This window comes from Oncorhynchus clarkii, chromosome 1 (genome assembly GCF_045791955.1).
Source record: "Oncorhynchus clarkii lewisi isolate Uvic-CL-2024 chromosome 1, UVic_Ocla_1.0, whole genome shotgun sequence".
NCBI classification, from domain to species: Eukaryota; Metazoa; Chordata; class Actinopteri; order Salmoniformes; family Salmonidae; genus Oncorhynchus; species Oncorhynchus clarkii.
Window position 1 is genome coordinate 1,509,182 of NC_092147.1, and position 15,453 is coordinate 1,524,634.

General features: G+C 49.8%; 1 protein-coding gene across 2 annotated transcripts in view; it reads left to right on the forward strand.

The window, feature by feature from the left end:
* Window positions 1-15,453, forward strand: part of LOC139412646 (cytoplasmic FMR1-interacting protein 1 homolog) — a 114,888-nt gene that overhangs the window by 10,944 nt on the left and 88,491 nt on the right. For both annotated transcript variants that reach the window (XM_071159415.1, XM_071159339.1), the window contains exons 4-6: window positions 2,238-2,315; window positions 2,744-2,845; window positions 9,279-9,460. In XM_071159415.1, the coding sequence (XP_071015516.1) occupies window positions 2,238-2,315; window positions 2,744-2,845; window positions 9,279-9,460 (362 nt within the window). The remainder of the gene's footprint in view (window positions 1-2,237; window positions 2,316-2,743; window positions 2,846-9,278; window positions 9,461-15,453) is intronic.

The following is a 15,453-nucleotide window of genomic DNA, read 5'->3' on the forward strand; positions in this document are numbered from 1 at the left end:
GTCTAAAGTAGTGCACTATATAGGGAATTGGGCTCTGGTCTAAAGTATTGCACTATATAGGGAATAGGACTCTGGTCTAAAGTAGTGCACTATATAGGGAATAGGGCTCTGGTCTAAAGTAGTGCACTATATAGGGAATAGGGCTCTGGTCTAAAGTAGTGCACTATATAGGGAATTGGGCTCTGGTCTCAAGTAGTGCACTATATAGGGAATAGGGCTCTGGTCTAAAGTAGTGCACTATATAGGGAATAGGGTTCTGGTCTAAAGTAGTGCACTATATAGGGAATAGGGTTCTGGTCTAAAGTAGTGCACTATATAGGGAATTGGGCTCTGGTCTCAAGTAGTGCACTATATAGGGAATTGGGCTCTGGTCTCAAGTAGTGCACTATATAGGGAATAGGGCTCTGGTCTAAAGTAGTGCACTATATAGGGAATAGGGCTCTGGTCTAAAGTAGTGCACTATATAGGGAATAGGGCTCTGGTCTAAAGTAGTGCACTATATAGGGAATAGGGTGCCATTTGGGTGCCACACATACCAGGTCTCTCTGCTGCACTGTGACATGTCTGCTTTAGTAGGGGAATAGTGGTGAATAGTGGTTCTTTGTACTCAATTAGTGAGGGGTAATTGATGTTGTAGAGCGCCTGTCCACCTGCCAAGGCTCTATCAAACAGCACTTTGTATGCAGCCAGCCAACCAACCAGGGACCAAGGCTGCTCTGAATGCACTGAAGCACTACAATACCTCAGCAACCTCTGAGAGAGAGGCTAGAATCTGTATTGTACCTCAGAGAGAGAGGCTAGTATCTGTATTGTACCTCAGGAACCTTAGAGAGAGAGAGAGGCTAGTATCTGTATTGTATCTCAGAGAGAGAGGCTAGTATCTGTATTCTACCTCAGGAACCTATGAGAGAGAGGCTAGAATCTGTATTGTATCTCAGAGAGAGAGGCTAGTATCTGTATTGTACCTCAGAGAGAGAGGCTAGTATCTGTATTGTACCTCAGGAACCTTAGAGAGAGAGAGAGGCTAGTATCTGTATTGTACCTCAGAGAGAGGCTAGTATCTGTATTGTACCTCACTAGCCTCTCTCTCTGAGGTACAATACAGATACTAGCCTCTCTCTCAGAGGTTCCTGAGGTACAATACAGATACTAGCCTCTCTCTCTGAGGTACAATACAGATACTAGCCTCTCTCTCTATCTGTATTGTACCTCAGAGAGAGAGGCTAGTATCTGTATTGTACCTCAGGAACTTCAGAGAGAGAGAGAGGCTAGTAGCTGTATTTTACCTCAGCAACCTCTGAGAGGCTAGTAGCTGTATTGTACCTCAGGAACCTTCGAGAGAGAGGCTAGTATCTGTATTGTACCTCAGCAACCTCAGAGAGGCTAGTAGCTGTATTGTACCTCAGGAACCTTAGAGAGAGAGGCTAATATCTATATTGTACCTCAGGAACCTCAGAGAGAGAGGCTAATATCTATATTGTACCTCAGGAACCTCTGAGAGAGAGGCTAGTATCTGTATTGTACCTCAGGAACCTCTGAGAGAGAGGCTAGTATCTGTATTGTACCTCAGAGAGAGAGGCTAGTATCTGTATTGTACCTCAGAGAGAGAGGCTAGTAGCTGTATTTTACCTCAGCAACCTCTGAGAGAGGCTAGTATCTGTATTGTACCTCAGGAACCTCAGAGAGGCTAGTAGCTGTATTGTACCTCACCAACCTCTGAGAGAGGCTAGTATCTGTATTTTACCTCAACAACCTCAGAGAGAGAGGCTAGTATCTTTATTGTACCTCAGGAACCTCAGAGAGAGAGGCTAATATATATATTGTACCTCACCAACCTCTGAGAGAGGCTAGTATCTGTATTGTACCTCAGGAACCTCAGAGAGAGAGGCTAATATCTTTATTGTACCTCACCAACCTCTGAGAGAGGCTAGTATCTGTATTGTATCTCAGGAACCTCTGAGAGAGGCTAGTATCTGTATTGTACCTCAACAACCTCAGAGAGAGAGGCTAGTATCTGTATTGTACCTCAGGAACCTCTGAGAGAGAGGCTAATATCTATATTGTACCTCAGGAACCTCAGAGAGAGAGGCTAGTATCTGTATTGTATCTCAGAGAGAGAGGCTAGTATCTGTATTGTACCTCAGAGAGAGAGGCTAGTATCTGTATTGTACCTCAGGAACCTCAGAGAGGCTAGTAGCTGTATTGTGATTGAGAGCCTTTTAAATGTCTTCCTTTAGAATGAGATGCTGGAGGAGGGCCAGGAGTATGCTGTGATGCTGTACACATGGAGGAGCTGCTCTCGAGCTATCCCACAGGTAACCACTGCATGGCCGACTGATATACTGCTCTCATGCTATCCCACAGGTAACCACTGCATGGCTGACTGTTATACTGCTCTCATGCTATCCCACAGGTAACCACTGCATGGCTGACTGATATACTGCTCTTATGCTACTGCACAGGTAACCACTGCATGGCTGACTGATATACTGCTCTCATGCTATCCCACAGGTAACCACTGCATGGCTGACTGATATACTGCTCTCATACTATCCCACAGGTAACCACTGCATGGCTGAGGCTGATCTGATACTCCACATAACTCTAACATTACAATCCATTTTTTCATTGTAGTTGCAAACTATTGTAGGTCTTCATGCAATGTATTGCTCCTGATCTCCTATGTGAATTGCTCCTGATCCCCCATGTGAATTGCTCTCTTCTCTCTTCCTCCCTCTACCAGGTGAAGTGTAATGAGCAGCCCAACAGAGTGGAAATCTATGAGAAGACAGTGGAGGTGCTGGAGCCTGAGGTCACCAAGCTCATGAACTTTATGTACTTCCAGGTAACACCAACCAGCCAGCACCCTCACCTCTCTCTCTGTCCCACCAACCAGACACCCTGACCTCTCTCTCTCTCTGTCACACCAACCAGACACCCTGACCTCTCTCTCTGTCCCACCAACCAGACACCATGACCTCTCTGTCACACCAACCAGACACCCTGACCTCTCTCTCTGTCCCACCAACCAGACACCCTGACCCCTCTGTCACACCAACCAGACACCCTGACCTCTCTCTCTGTCCCACCAACCAGACACCCTGACCTCTCTGTCACACCAACTAGACACCCTGACCTCTCTCTCTGTCCCACCAACCAGACACCCTGACCTCTCTGTCACACCAACCAGACACCCTGACCTCTCTGTCACACCAACCAGACACCCTAACCTCTCTGTCACACCAACCAGACACCCTAACCTCTCTGTCACACCAACCAGACACCCTGACCTCTCTGTCACACCAACCAGACACCCTAACCCCTCTCTCTGTCACACCAACCAGACACCCTGACCTCTCTGTCACACCAACCAGACACCCTAACCTCTCTGTCACACCAACCAGACACCCTGACCCCTCTCTCTGTCACACCAACCAGACACCCTGACCTCTCTGTCACACCAACCAGACACCCTGACCTCTCTCTCTGTCCCACCAACCAGACACCCTGACCCCTCTGTCACACCAACCAGACACCCTGACCTCTCTCTCTGTCCCACCAACCAGACACCCTGACCTCTCTGTCACACCAACTAGACACCCTGACCTCTCTCTCTGTCCCACCAACCAGACACCCTGACCTCTCTGTCACACCAACCAGACACCCTGACCTCTCTGTCACACCAACCAGACACCCTAACCTCTCTGTCACACCAACCAGACACCCTAACCTCTCTGTCACACCAACCAGACACCCTGACCTCTCTGTCACACCAACCAGACACCCTAACCCCTCTCTCTGTCACACCAACCAGACACCCTGACCTCTCTGTCACACCAACCAGACACCCTAACCTCTCTGTCACACCAACCAGACACCCTGACCCCTCTCTCTGTCACACCAACCAGACACCCTGACCTCTCTGTCACACCAACCAGACACCCTAACCCCTCTCTCTGTCACACCAACCAGACACCCTAACCCCTCTCTCTGTCACACCAACCAGACACCCTGACCTCTCTGTCACACCAACCAGACACCCTGACCCCTCTCTCTGTCACACCAACCAGACACCCTGACCTCTCTGTCACACCAACCAGACACCCTAACCTCTCTGTCACACCAACCAGACACCCTGACCCCTCTCTCTGTCACACCAACCAGACACCCTGACCTCTCTGTCACACCAACCAGACACCCTAACCCCTCTCTCTGTCACACCAGCCAGACACCCTGACCTCTCTGTCACACCAACCAGACACCCTAACCCCTCTCTCTGTCACACCCACCAGCAACACCATGTCTGTGTGTAGATGTTCCTCCAGTGTTCTGTCACTGCAGTGTCTTCCAGAAGTACACAGAGTAGCCAGCACATTGATAAAGTAGGCTGCCAGGGAGTTGTTGTTGTCGAACAAGCTCTATTCTGGTGGCTTCTGGTACTTTCTAATGGCTTGATTCCATCCTACATACACAGTTAAAGGATTGAATACTTTAAAGACTTAACCTGCCCACCGACTTTACATTTGGTGTGTTATTGAGTAGAAAGACATGACTTTACAGTAGAAAGACCTGACTTTACAGTTAAAATGACTGAACATTTCTGTTTTCATTGTGTTAGTTGTTTTGGATATCAACTAGGCCCAGATATGATCAGGACTATTCTCTAAGGTCTCCTTTTAACCTGTTTTCTCTTGAGATTTAAGTCCTATTTGCCCTATGAATTGCCCCCAATGACGTCTGTTCTTCAAATGATGTATTTGATTGGCTCTGCTGCTGTCGACACTTAGGATAAGGAAACCAGGGTGGCATTTTGTATTGGGTGAATTATAGTTTTAACAGTTTGGCCTGATAACCATTCACTGTGGACGGGATTGTCAGGGGAGGGGCAGGATGTTTTTGAGACAGAGTTGGTAGGGTTTCAGAGCTGTCAATCAATCACTGTGGGTGGGACTTTGAGAGAAGGAGATAGGTTAGTGATCTAGTCAGAAAAACTCTTTCAATTTAGTTTGTGGCAAAAACCTAAGAGAAAGGTTGTTCTGCCTGATCAACATGGATTCCCTGTTGAGAAACAATATAGAATTACAGGAAAATAGTTTTTAAAATTCTAACATTTTCAGACCCCCAGCCAGACCTTCCAGATAAAACCCTCTTGGGCCTCACTCCCCCCTATCTGAGATATCTACTGTAGCCCTCATTCTCCACATACAACCCCCGTTCTGCCAGTCACCTTCTGTTAAAGGTCCCCAAAGCACACACATCTCTGGGTCAAAAATGCAAGCCCTCGCATATTATGCGGGCAATTGTCGATTTTGCAAAAAATTATGTTATTGGTACTGCAGAATGAGGCTCTCTCTCCACTACCTATTGTCCTGCAGTGAAGATTCAACATCTTCATCAAATGTTTTTGAATTTATCTGCAGAGAATCGGCAAAAAGCAGTATCAGTATTTGTGAGCCAGACGCCGGATTGAGACATCATAGAGCCTTTATTTGTTTCCCTGGAGTTCTCCATGATCCAGGATACGAACAGGGGTTCAGTTCAATGTTTTAAATCAATTGTTAAATGCTTTATTGACAAATAACACTGTCAGTCATGTAAGGAAAGATGGGTAGTGTTTAATGTCACACGATCTGAGACTTACAGTGCCTTGCGAAAGTATTCGGCCCCCTTGAACTTTGCGACCTTTTGCCACATTTCAGGCTTCAAACATAAAGATATAAAACTGTATTTTTTTGTGAAGAATCAACAACAAGTGGGACACAATCATGAAGTGGAACGACATTTATTGGATATTTCAAACTTTTTTAACAAATCAAAAACTGAAAAATTGGACGTGCAAAATTATTCAGCCCCTTTACTTTCAGTGCAGCAAACTCTCTCCAGAAGTTCAGTGAGGATCTCTGAATTATCCAATGTTGACCTAAATGACTAATGATGATAAATACAATCCACCTGTGTGTAATCAAGTCTCCGTATAAATGCACCTGCACTGTGATAGTCTCAGAGGTCCGTCAAAAGCGCAGAGAGCATCATGAAGAACAAGGAACACACCAGGCAGGTCCGAGATACTGTTGTGAAGAAGTTTAAAGCCGGATTTGGATACAAAAAGATTTCCCAAGCTTTAAACATCCCAAGGAGCACTGTGCAAGCGATAATATTGAAATGGAAGGAGTATCAGACCACTGCAAATCTACCAAGACCTGGCCGTCCCTCTAAACTTTCAGCTCATACAAGGAGAAGACTGATCAGAGATGCAGCCAAGAGGCCCATGATCACTCTGGATGAACTGCAGAGATCTACAGCTGAGGTGGGAGACTCTGTCCATAGGACAACAATCAGTCGTATATTGCACAAATCTGGCCTTTATGGAAGAGTGGCAAGAAGAAAGCCATTTCTTAAAGATATCCATAAAAAGTGTTGTTTAAAGTTTGCCACAAGCCACCTGGGAGACACACCAAACATGTGGAAGAAGGTGCTCTGGTCAGATGAAACCAAAATTGAACTTTTTGGCAACAATGCAAAACGTTATGTTTGGCGTAAAAGCAACACAGCTGAACACACCATACCCACTGTCAAACATGGTGGTGGCAGCATCATGGTTTGGGCCTGCTTTTCTTCAGCAGGGACAGGGAAGATGGTTAAAATTGATGGGAAGATGGATGGAGCCAAATACAGGACCATTCTGGAAGAAAACCTGATGGAGTCTGCAAAAGACCTGAGACTGGGATGGAGATTTGTCTTCCAACAAGACAATGATCCAAAACATAAAGCAAAATCTACAATGGAATGGTTCAAAAATAAACATATCCAGGTGTTAGAATGGCCAAGTCAAAGTCCAGACCTGAATCCAATCGAGAATATGTGGAAAGAACTGAAAACTGCTGTTCACAAATGCTCTCCATCCAACCTCACTGAGCTCGAGCTGTTTTGCAAGGAGGAATGGGAAAAAAATTCAGTCTCTCGATGTGCAAAACTGATAGAGACATACCCCAAGCGACTTACAGCTGTAATCGAAGCAAAAGGTGGCGCTACAAAGTATTAACTTAAGGGGGCTGAATAATTTTGCACGCCCAATTTTTCAGTTTTTGATTTGTTAAAAAAGTTTGAAATATCCAATAAATGTCTTTCCACTTCATGATTGTGTCCCACTTGTTGTTGATTCTTCACAAAAAAATACAGTTTTATATCTTTATGTTTGAAGCCTGAAATGTGGCAAAAGGTCGCAAAGTTCAAGGGGGCCGAATACTTTTGCAAGGCACTGTATATTGAATGTAGGCGACCTGTTCGGTGGTGTGGTCTGGTGTGGGCGACCTGTTCTGTGGTGTGGTCTGGTCTGGGCGACCTGTTCTGTGGTGTGGTCTGGGCGACTTGTTCGGTGGTGTGGTGTGGGGGACCTGTTCTGTGGTGTGGGCTGGGCGACCTGTTCTGTGGTGTGGGCTGGGCGACCTGTTCGGTGGTGTGGGCTGGGCGACCTGTTCTGTGGTGTGGTGTGGGCTGGGCGACCTGTTCTGTGGTGTGGTGTGGGCTGGGCGACCTGTTCAGTGGTGTGGTGTGGGCGACCTGTTCTGTGGTGTGGGTTGGGCGACCTGTTCGGTGGTGTGGGCTGGGCGACCTGTTCAGTGGTGTGGTGTGGGCGACCTGTTCGGTGGTGTGGTCTGGGCGACCTGTTCGGTGGTGTGGTCCGGGCGACCTGTTCAGTGGTGTGGGTTGGGCGACCTGTTCAGTGGTGTGGGTTGGGCGACCTGTTCAGTGGTGTGGTCTGGGCGACCTGTTCAGTGGTGTGGTGTGGGCGACCTGTTCGGTGGTGTGGTCTGGGCGACCTGTTCGGTGGTGTGGTCCGGGCGACCTGTTCAGTGGTTTGGGTTGGGCGACCTGTTCAGTGGTGTGGGTTGGGCGACCTGTTGGGTGGTGTGGGCTGGGCGACCTGTTCAGTGGTGTGGGCTGGGCGACCTGTTCAGTGGTGTGGGTTGGGCGACCTGTTCAGTGGTGTGGGCTGGGCGACCTTTTCGGTGGTGTGGTGTGGGCTGGGCGACCTGTTCGGTGGTGTGGGCTGGGCGACCTGTTCGGTGGTGTGGGCTGGGCGACCTGTTCGGTGGTGTGGGCTGGGCGACCTGTTTGGTGGTGTGGGCTGGGCGACCTGTTCTGTGGTGTGGGCTGGGTGACCTGTTCAGTGGTGTGGGCTGGGCGACCTGTTCGGTGGTGTGGTCTGGGCGACCTGTTCGGTGGTGTGGTGTGGGCGACCTGTTCGGTGGTGTGGTGTGGGCGACCTGTTCGGTGGTGTGGTCTGGGCGACCTGTTTGGTGGTGTGGGCTGGGCGACCTGTTCGGTGGTGTGGTCTGGGCGACCTGTTCGGTGGTGTGGGTTGGGCGACCTGTTCGGTGGTGTGGTGTGGGCTGGGCGACCTGTTCGGTGGTGTGGTGTGGGCTGGGCGACCTGTTCGGTGGTGTGGGCTGGGCGACCTGTTCGGTGGTGTGGGCTGGGCGACCTTTTCGGTGGTGTGGTGTGGGCTGGGCGACCTTTTCGGTGGTGTGGTGTGGGCTGGGCGACCTGTTCGGTGGTGTGGGCTGGGCGACCTGTTCAGTGGTGTGGGCTGGGCGACCTGTTCGGTGGTGTGGGCTGGGCGACCTGTTCGGTGGTGTGGGCTGGGCGACCTTTTCGGTGGTGTGGGCTGGGCGACCTGTTCGGTGGTGTGGGCTGGGCGACCTGTTCGGTGGTGTGGGCTGGGCGACCTGTTCGGTGGTGTGGGCTGGGCGACCTGTTCAGTGGTGTGGGCTGGGCGACCTGTTTGGTGGTGTGGGCTGGGCGACCTGTTCTGTGGTGTGGGCTGGGCGACCTGTTCAGTGGTGTGGGCTGGGCGACCTGTTCGGTGGTGTGGGCTGGGCGACCTGTTCGGTGGTGTGGGCTGGGCGACCTGTTCGGTGGTGTGGGCTGGGCGACCTGTTCGGTGGTGTGGGCTGGGCGACCTGTTCGGTGGTGTGGGCTGGGCGACCTGTTTGGTGGTGTGGGCTGGGCGACCTGTTCGGTGGTGTGGTCTGGGCGACCTGTTCGTGGTGTGGTGTGGGCTTGGCGACCTGTTCGGTGAGTTTTAAATGAAAAGAAGCATAGTTAAGTCATGAAGTGGAAAACACTGGTCACTGTGTAACATTTTATTCACATTATTAGTTTTTTCATGTTGCAGTCATGGCAGTTCTATTTTTCTCAGTGGCCTTTTAAAGCAGTGCATTTTTAATGTGCTCACTTTTGACATTGATATCGACCCTCCGTTTCTCCTCCTTCAGCGAACGGCTATAGACCGGTTCTGTGGGGAGGTGCGTCGTCTCTGCCACGCTGAGAGGAGGAAGGACTTTGTCTCCGAGGCCTACCTCCTGACCTTGGGGAAGTTCATCAACATGTTCGCTGTGCTGGATGAACTCAAGAACATGAAGTGTAGCGTCAAGAACGACCACTCTGCATACAAACGGTACACACACACACACACACACACACACACACACACACACACACACACACACACACACACACACACACACACACACACACACATATATATATATCCAGGGAGACTACAGTAGTGAGTCATTTAGCAGACTCTTATCCAGGGAGACTATAGTAGTGAGTCATTTAGCCGACTCTTATCCAGGGAGACTATAGTAGTGAGTCATTTAGCAGAATATTATCCAGGGAGACTATAGTAGTGAGTCATTTAGCAGACTCTTATCCAGGGAGACTATAGGTAGTGAGTCATTTAGCAGACTCTTATCCAGGAAGACTATAGTAGTGAGTCATTTAGCAGACTCTTATCCAGAGACACTACAGTACTGTGTGCATACATTTTCATTCGTATTGGTCCCCCGTGGGAATCGAACCCACAACCCTACAGGTACCATGAATTGCATGGTATACAGGGGGTTACGGTACAGAGTCAATGTAGAGGCTATATATAGGGTGGTACCGGTACAGAGTCAATGTGGAGACTATATACAGGGTATTACGGTACAGAGTCAATGTGGAGGCTATATACATGGGGTACCAGTACAGAGTCAATGTGGAGACTATATACAGGGTGTTACGGTACAGAGTCAATATGGAGGCTATATACAGAGTGTTACGGTACAGAGTCAATGTGGAGGCTATATACAGGGTTTTACTGTGCGGAGTCAATGTGGAGGCTATATACAGGGTTTTACGGTGCAGAGTCAATGTGGAGGCTATATACAGGGTGTTACGGTACAGAGTCAATGTGGCGGCTATATACAGGGTTTTACGGGACAGAGTCAATGTGGAGGCTATATACAGGGTATTACGGTACAGAGTCAATGTGGAGGCTGTATACAGGGTGTTACGGTACAGAGTCAATATGGAGGCTATATACAGGGTATTACGGTACAGAGTCAACATGGAGGCTATATACAGGGTATTACGGTACAGAGTCAATATGGAGGCTATATACAGGGTATTACGGTACAACGTGGAGGCTATATACAGGGTGTTACGGTACAGAGTCAATATGGAGGCTATATACAGGGTATTACGGTACAGAGTCAATGTGGTGGCTATATACAGGGTATTACGGTACAGAGTCAATGTGGAGGTTATATACAGGGTGTTATGGTACAGAGTCAATGTGGAGGTTATATACAGGGTATTACGGTACAGAGTCAATGTGGAGGTTATATACAGGGTATTACGGTACCGAGTCAGTGTGGAGGCTATATACAGGGTATTACGGTACAGAGTCAATATGGAGGCTATATACAGGGTATTACGGTACAATGTGGAGGCTATATACAGGGTGTTACGGTACAGAGTCAATGTGGAGGCTATATACAAGGGGTACCGGTACAGAGTTAATGTGGAGGCTATATACAGGGTATTACGGTACAGAGTCAATGTGGAGGCTGTATACAGGGTGTTACGGTACAGAGTCAATATGGAGGCTATATACAGGGTGTTACGGTACAGAGTCAATGTGGAGGCTATATACAGGGTATTACGGTACAGAGTCAATGTGGAGGCTATATACAGGGTATTACGGTACAGAGTCAATGTGGAGGCTATATACAGGGTGTTACGGTACAGAGTCAATGTGGAGGCTATATACAGGGTATTACGGTACAGAGTCAATGTGGAGTTTATATACAGGGTGATACGGTACAGAGTCAATGTGGAGGCTATATACAGGGTATTACGGTACAGAGTCAATGTGGAGGCTATATACAGGGTATTACGGTACAGAGTCAATGTGGAGTTTATATACAGGGTGTTACGGTACAGAGTCAATGTGGAGGCTATATACAGGGTATTACGGTACAGAGTCAATGTTCTCGGGTACAGGCTAGTTGAGGTAATGTGTACATGTTGGTGGGGGTGAAGTGACTATACATGGGTAATAAACAGCGAGTAGCAGCAGTGTACAACGGGGGGTCAATGTAAAAGGTCCGGTGGGGATTTTTATGAATTGTTCATCAGTCTGATGGCTTGGGGGTAGAAGCTGTTCACCAGTCTGATGGCTTGGGGGTAGAAGCTGTTCACCAGTCTGATGGCTTGGGGGTAGAGGCTGTTCACCAGTCTGATGGCTTGGGGGGTAGAGGCTGTTCAGCAGTCTAATGGCTTGGTGGGTAGAAGCTGTTCAGCAGTCTGATGGCTTGGGGGGGTAGAAGCTGTTCAGCAGTCTAATGGCTTGGGGGTAGAAGCTGTTCAGCAGTCTGATGGCTTGGGGGTAGAAGCTGTTCAGCAGTCTGATGGCTTGGGGGTAGAAGCTGTTCAGCAGTCTAATGGCTTGGGGGTAGAAGCTGCTCAGCAGTCTGATGGCTTGGGGGGGTAGAAGCTGTTCAGCAGTCTGATGGCTTGGGGTTAGAAGCTGTTCAGCAGTCTGATGGCTTGGGGGTAGAAGCTGTTCAGCAGTCTGATGGCTTGGTGGGTAGAAGCTGCTCAGCAGTCTGATGGCTTGGTGGGTAGAAGCTGTTCAGCAGTCTGATGGCTTGGGGGTAGAAGCTGTTCAGCAGTCTGATGGCTTGGGGGTAGAAGCTGTTCAGCAGTCTGATGGCTTGGGGGTAGAAGCTGTTCAGCAGTCTGATGGCTTGGGGGTAGAAGCTGTTCAGCAGTCTGATGGCTTGGGGGTAGAAGCTGTTCAGCAGTCTAATTGCTTGGGGGTAGAAGCTGTTCAGCAGTCTGATTGCTTGGGGGTAGAAGCTGTTCAGCAGTCTGATGGCTTGGGGGTAGAAGCTGTTCATCAGTCTGATGGCTTGGGGGGGTAGAAGCTGTTCAGCAGTCTAATGGCTTGGGGGTAGAAGCTGTCCAGCAGTCTAATGGCTTGGGGGGGTAGAAGCTGGTCAGCAGTCTGATGGCTTGGGGGTAGAAGCTGTTCAGCAGCCTGGTTTGGGGGTAGAAGCTGTTCAGCAGTCTGATGGCTTGGTGGGTAGAAGCTGTTCAGCAGTCTGATGGCTTGGGGGTAGAAGCTGTTCAGCAGTCTGATTGCTTGGGGGTAGAAGCTGTTCAGCAGTCTGATTGCTTGGGGGTAGAAGCTGTTCAGCATTCTGATGGCTTGGGGGTAGAAGCTGTTCATCAGTCTGATGGCTTGGGGGGGGTAGAAGCTGTTCAGCAGTCTAATGGCTTGGGGGTAGAAGCTGTTCAGCAGTCTAATGGCTTGGGGGGGTAGAAGCTGGTCAGCAGTCTGATGGCTTGGGGGTAGAAGCTGTTCAGCAGCCTGGCTTGGGGGTAGAAGCTGTTCAGCAGTCTGATGGCTTGGGGGTAGAAGCTGTTCAGCAGTCTAATGGCTTGGGGGTAGAAGCTGTTCAGCAGTCTGATGGCTTGGGGTAGAAGCTGTTCAGCAGTCTGATGGCTTGGGGGTAGAAGCTGTTCAGCAGTCTAATGGCTTGGGGGTAGAAGCTGCTCAGCAGTCTGATGGCTTGGGGGGGTAGAAGCTGTTCAGCAGTCTGATGGCTTGGGGGTAGAAGCTGTTCAGCAGTCTGATGGCTTGGGGGTAGAAGCTGTTCAGCAGTCTGATGGCTTGGGGGTAGAAGCTGTTCAGCAGTCTGATGGCTTGGGGGTAGAAGCTGTTCAGCAGTCTGATGGCTTGGTGGGTAGAAGCTGCTCAGCAGTCTGATGGCTTGGTGGGTAGAAGCTGTGCAGCAGTCTGATGGCTTGGGGGTAGAAGCTGTTCAGCAGTCTGATGGCTTGGGGGTAGAAGCTGTTCAGCAGTCTGATGGCTTGGGGTAGAAGCTGTTCAGCAGTTTGATGGCTTGGGGGTAGAAGCTGTTCAGCAGTCTGATGGCTTGGGGGTAGAAGCTGTTCAGCAGTCTGATGGCTTGGGGGTAGAAGCTGTTCAGCAGTCTGATGGCTTGGGGGTAGAAGCTGTTCAGCAGTCTGATGGCTTGGGGGTAGAAGCTGTTCAGCAGTCTGATTGCTTGGGGGTAGAAGCTGTTCAGCAGTCTGATGGCTTGGGGGTAGAAGCTGTTCATCAGTCTGATGGCTTGGGGTGGTAGAAGCTGTTCAGCAGTCTAATGGCTTGGGGGTAGAAGCTGTTCAGCAGTCTAATGGCTTGGGGGGTAGAAGCTGGTCAGCAGTCTGATGGCTTGGGGGTAGAAGCTGTTCAGCAGCCTGGCTTGGGGGTAGAAGCTGTTCAGCAGTCTGATGGCTTGGTGGGTAGAAGCTGTTCAGCAGTCTGATGGCTTGGGGGTAGAAGCTGTTCAGCAGTCTGATTGCTTGGGGGTAGAAGCTGTTCAGCAGTCTGATTGCTTGGGGGTAGAAGCTGTTCAGCAGTCTGATGGCTTGGGGGTAGAAGCTGTTCATCAGTCTGATGGCTTGGGGGGGGTAGAAGCTGTTCAGCAGTCTAATGGCTTGGGGGTAGAAGCTGTTCAGCAGTCTAATGGCTTGGGGGGGTAGAAGCTGGTCAGCAGTCTGTTGGCTTGGGGGTAGAAGCTGTTCAGCAGTCTGATGGCTTGGGGGTAGAAGCTGTTCAGCAGTCTGATGGCTTGGGGGTAGAAGCTGTTCAGCAGTCTGATTGCTTGGGGGTAGAAGCTGTTCAGCAGTCTGATTGCTTGGTGGGTAGAAGCTGTTCAGCAGTCTGATTGCTTGGGGGTAGAAGCTGTTCAGCAGTCTGATGGCTTGGGGGTAGAAGCTGTTCATCAGTCTGATGGCTTGGGGGGGTAGAAGCTGTTCAGCAGTCTAATGTCTTGGGGGTAGAAGCTGTTCAGCAGTCTAATGGCTTGGGGGGGTAGAAGCTGGTCAGCAGTCTGATGGCTTGGGGGTAGAAGCTGTTGAGGTAGCCTTTTGGTCCTAGACTTGGCCCTCCGGTACCGCTTGACGTGCGTTAGCAGAGAAAACAGTCTATAACTTGGGTGACTGGAGTCTCTGACAATATTATGGGCTTTCCTCTGACACCGGGCGGCCGGTAGCCTAGTGGTTAGAGCTTTGAACTAGCATCCGAAAGGTTGCTAGATTGAATTTCCGAGCTGACAAGGTCAAAAAGAATTTGTTCTTAAATGAGTTGCCTAGTTAAATAAAGGTAAAATATAGAGGTCCTGGATGTCAGGAAGCTCGGCCCCAGTGATGTACTGTAGTGCCTTACGGTCAGATGCTGAGCAGTGAACAGGTCAGGAGGCTCTCAATGGTGCAGCTGTAAAACCTTTTGAGGATCTGGGGACCCATGTCAAATCTTTTCAGTCTCCTGAGGGGGAAAATGCATTGTTGTGCCCTCTTCACAACTGTCTTGGTATGTTTGGACCATGATAGTTTGTTGGTGATGTGGACACCGAGGGAAACTCTTCTGTCCTGCGCTGCTCTGTGTATGGCCAGGGAGTTGTCCTGCTCTGTGTATGGCCAGGGAGTTGTCCTGCTCTGTGTATGGCCAGGGAGTTGTCCTGGTCTGTGTATGGCCAGGGAGTTGTCCTGCTCTGTGTATGGCCAGGGAGTTGTCCTGCTCTGTGTATGGCCAGGGAGTTGTACTGCTCTGTGTATGGCCAGGGAGTTGTCCTGCTCTGTGTATGGCCAGGGAGTTGTCCTGCTCTGTCTATGACCAGTGAGTTGTCCTGCTCTGTGTATGGTCAGGGAGTTGTCCTGCTCTGTCTATGGCCAGGGAGTTGTCCTGCTCTGTCTATGGCCAGGGAGTTGTCCTGCTCTGTGTATGGCCAGGGAGTTGTCCTGCTCTGTGTATGGCCAGGGAGTTGTCCTGCTCTGTGTATGGCCAGGGAGTTGTCCTGCTCTGTGTATGGCCAGGGAGTTGTCCTGCTCTGTCTTTGGCCAGGGAGTTGTCCTGCTCTGTGTATGGCCAGGGAGTTGTCCTGCTCTGTGTATGGCCAGGGAGTTGTCCTGCTCTGTGTATGGCCAGGGAGTTGTCCTGCTCTGTGTATGGCCAGGGAGTTGTCCTGCTCTGTGTATGGCCAGGGAGTTGTCCTGCTCTGTGTATGGCCAGGGAGTTGTCCTGCTCTGTGTATGGCCAGGGAGTTGTCCTGC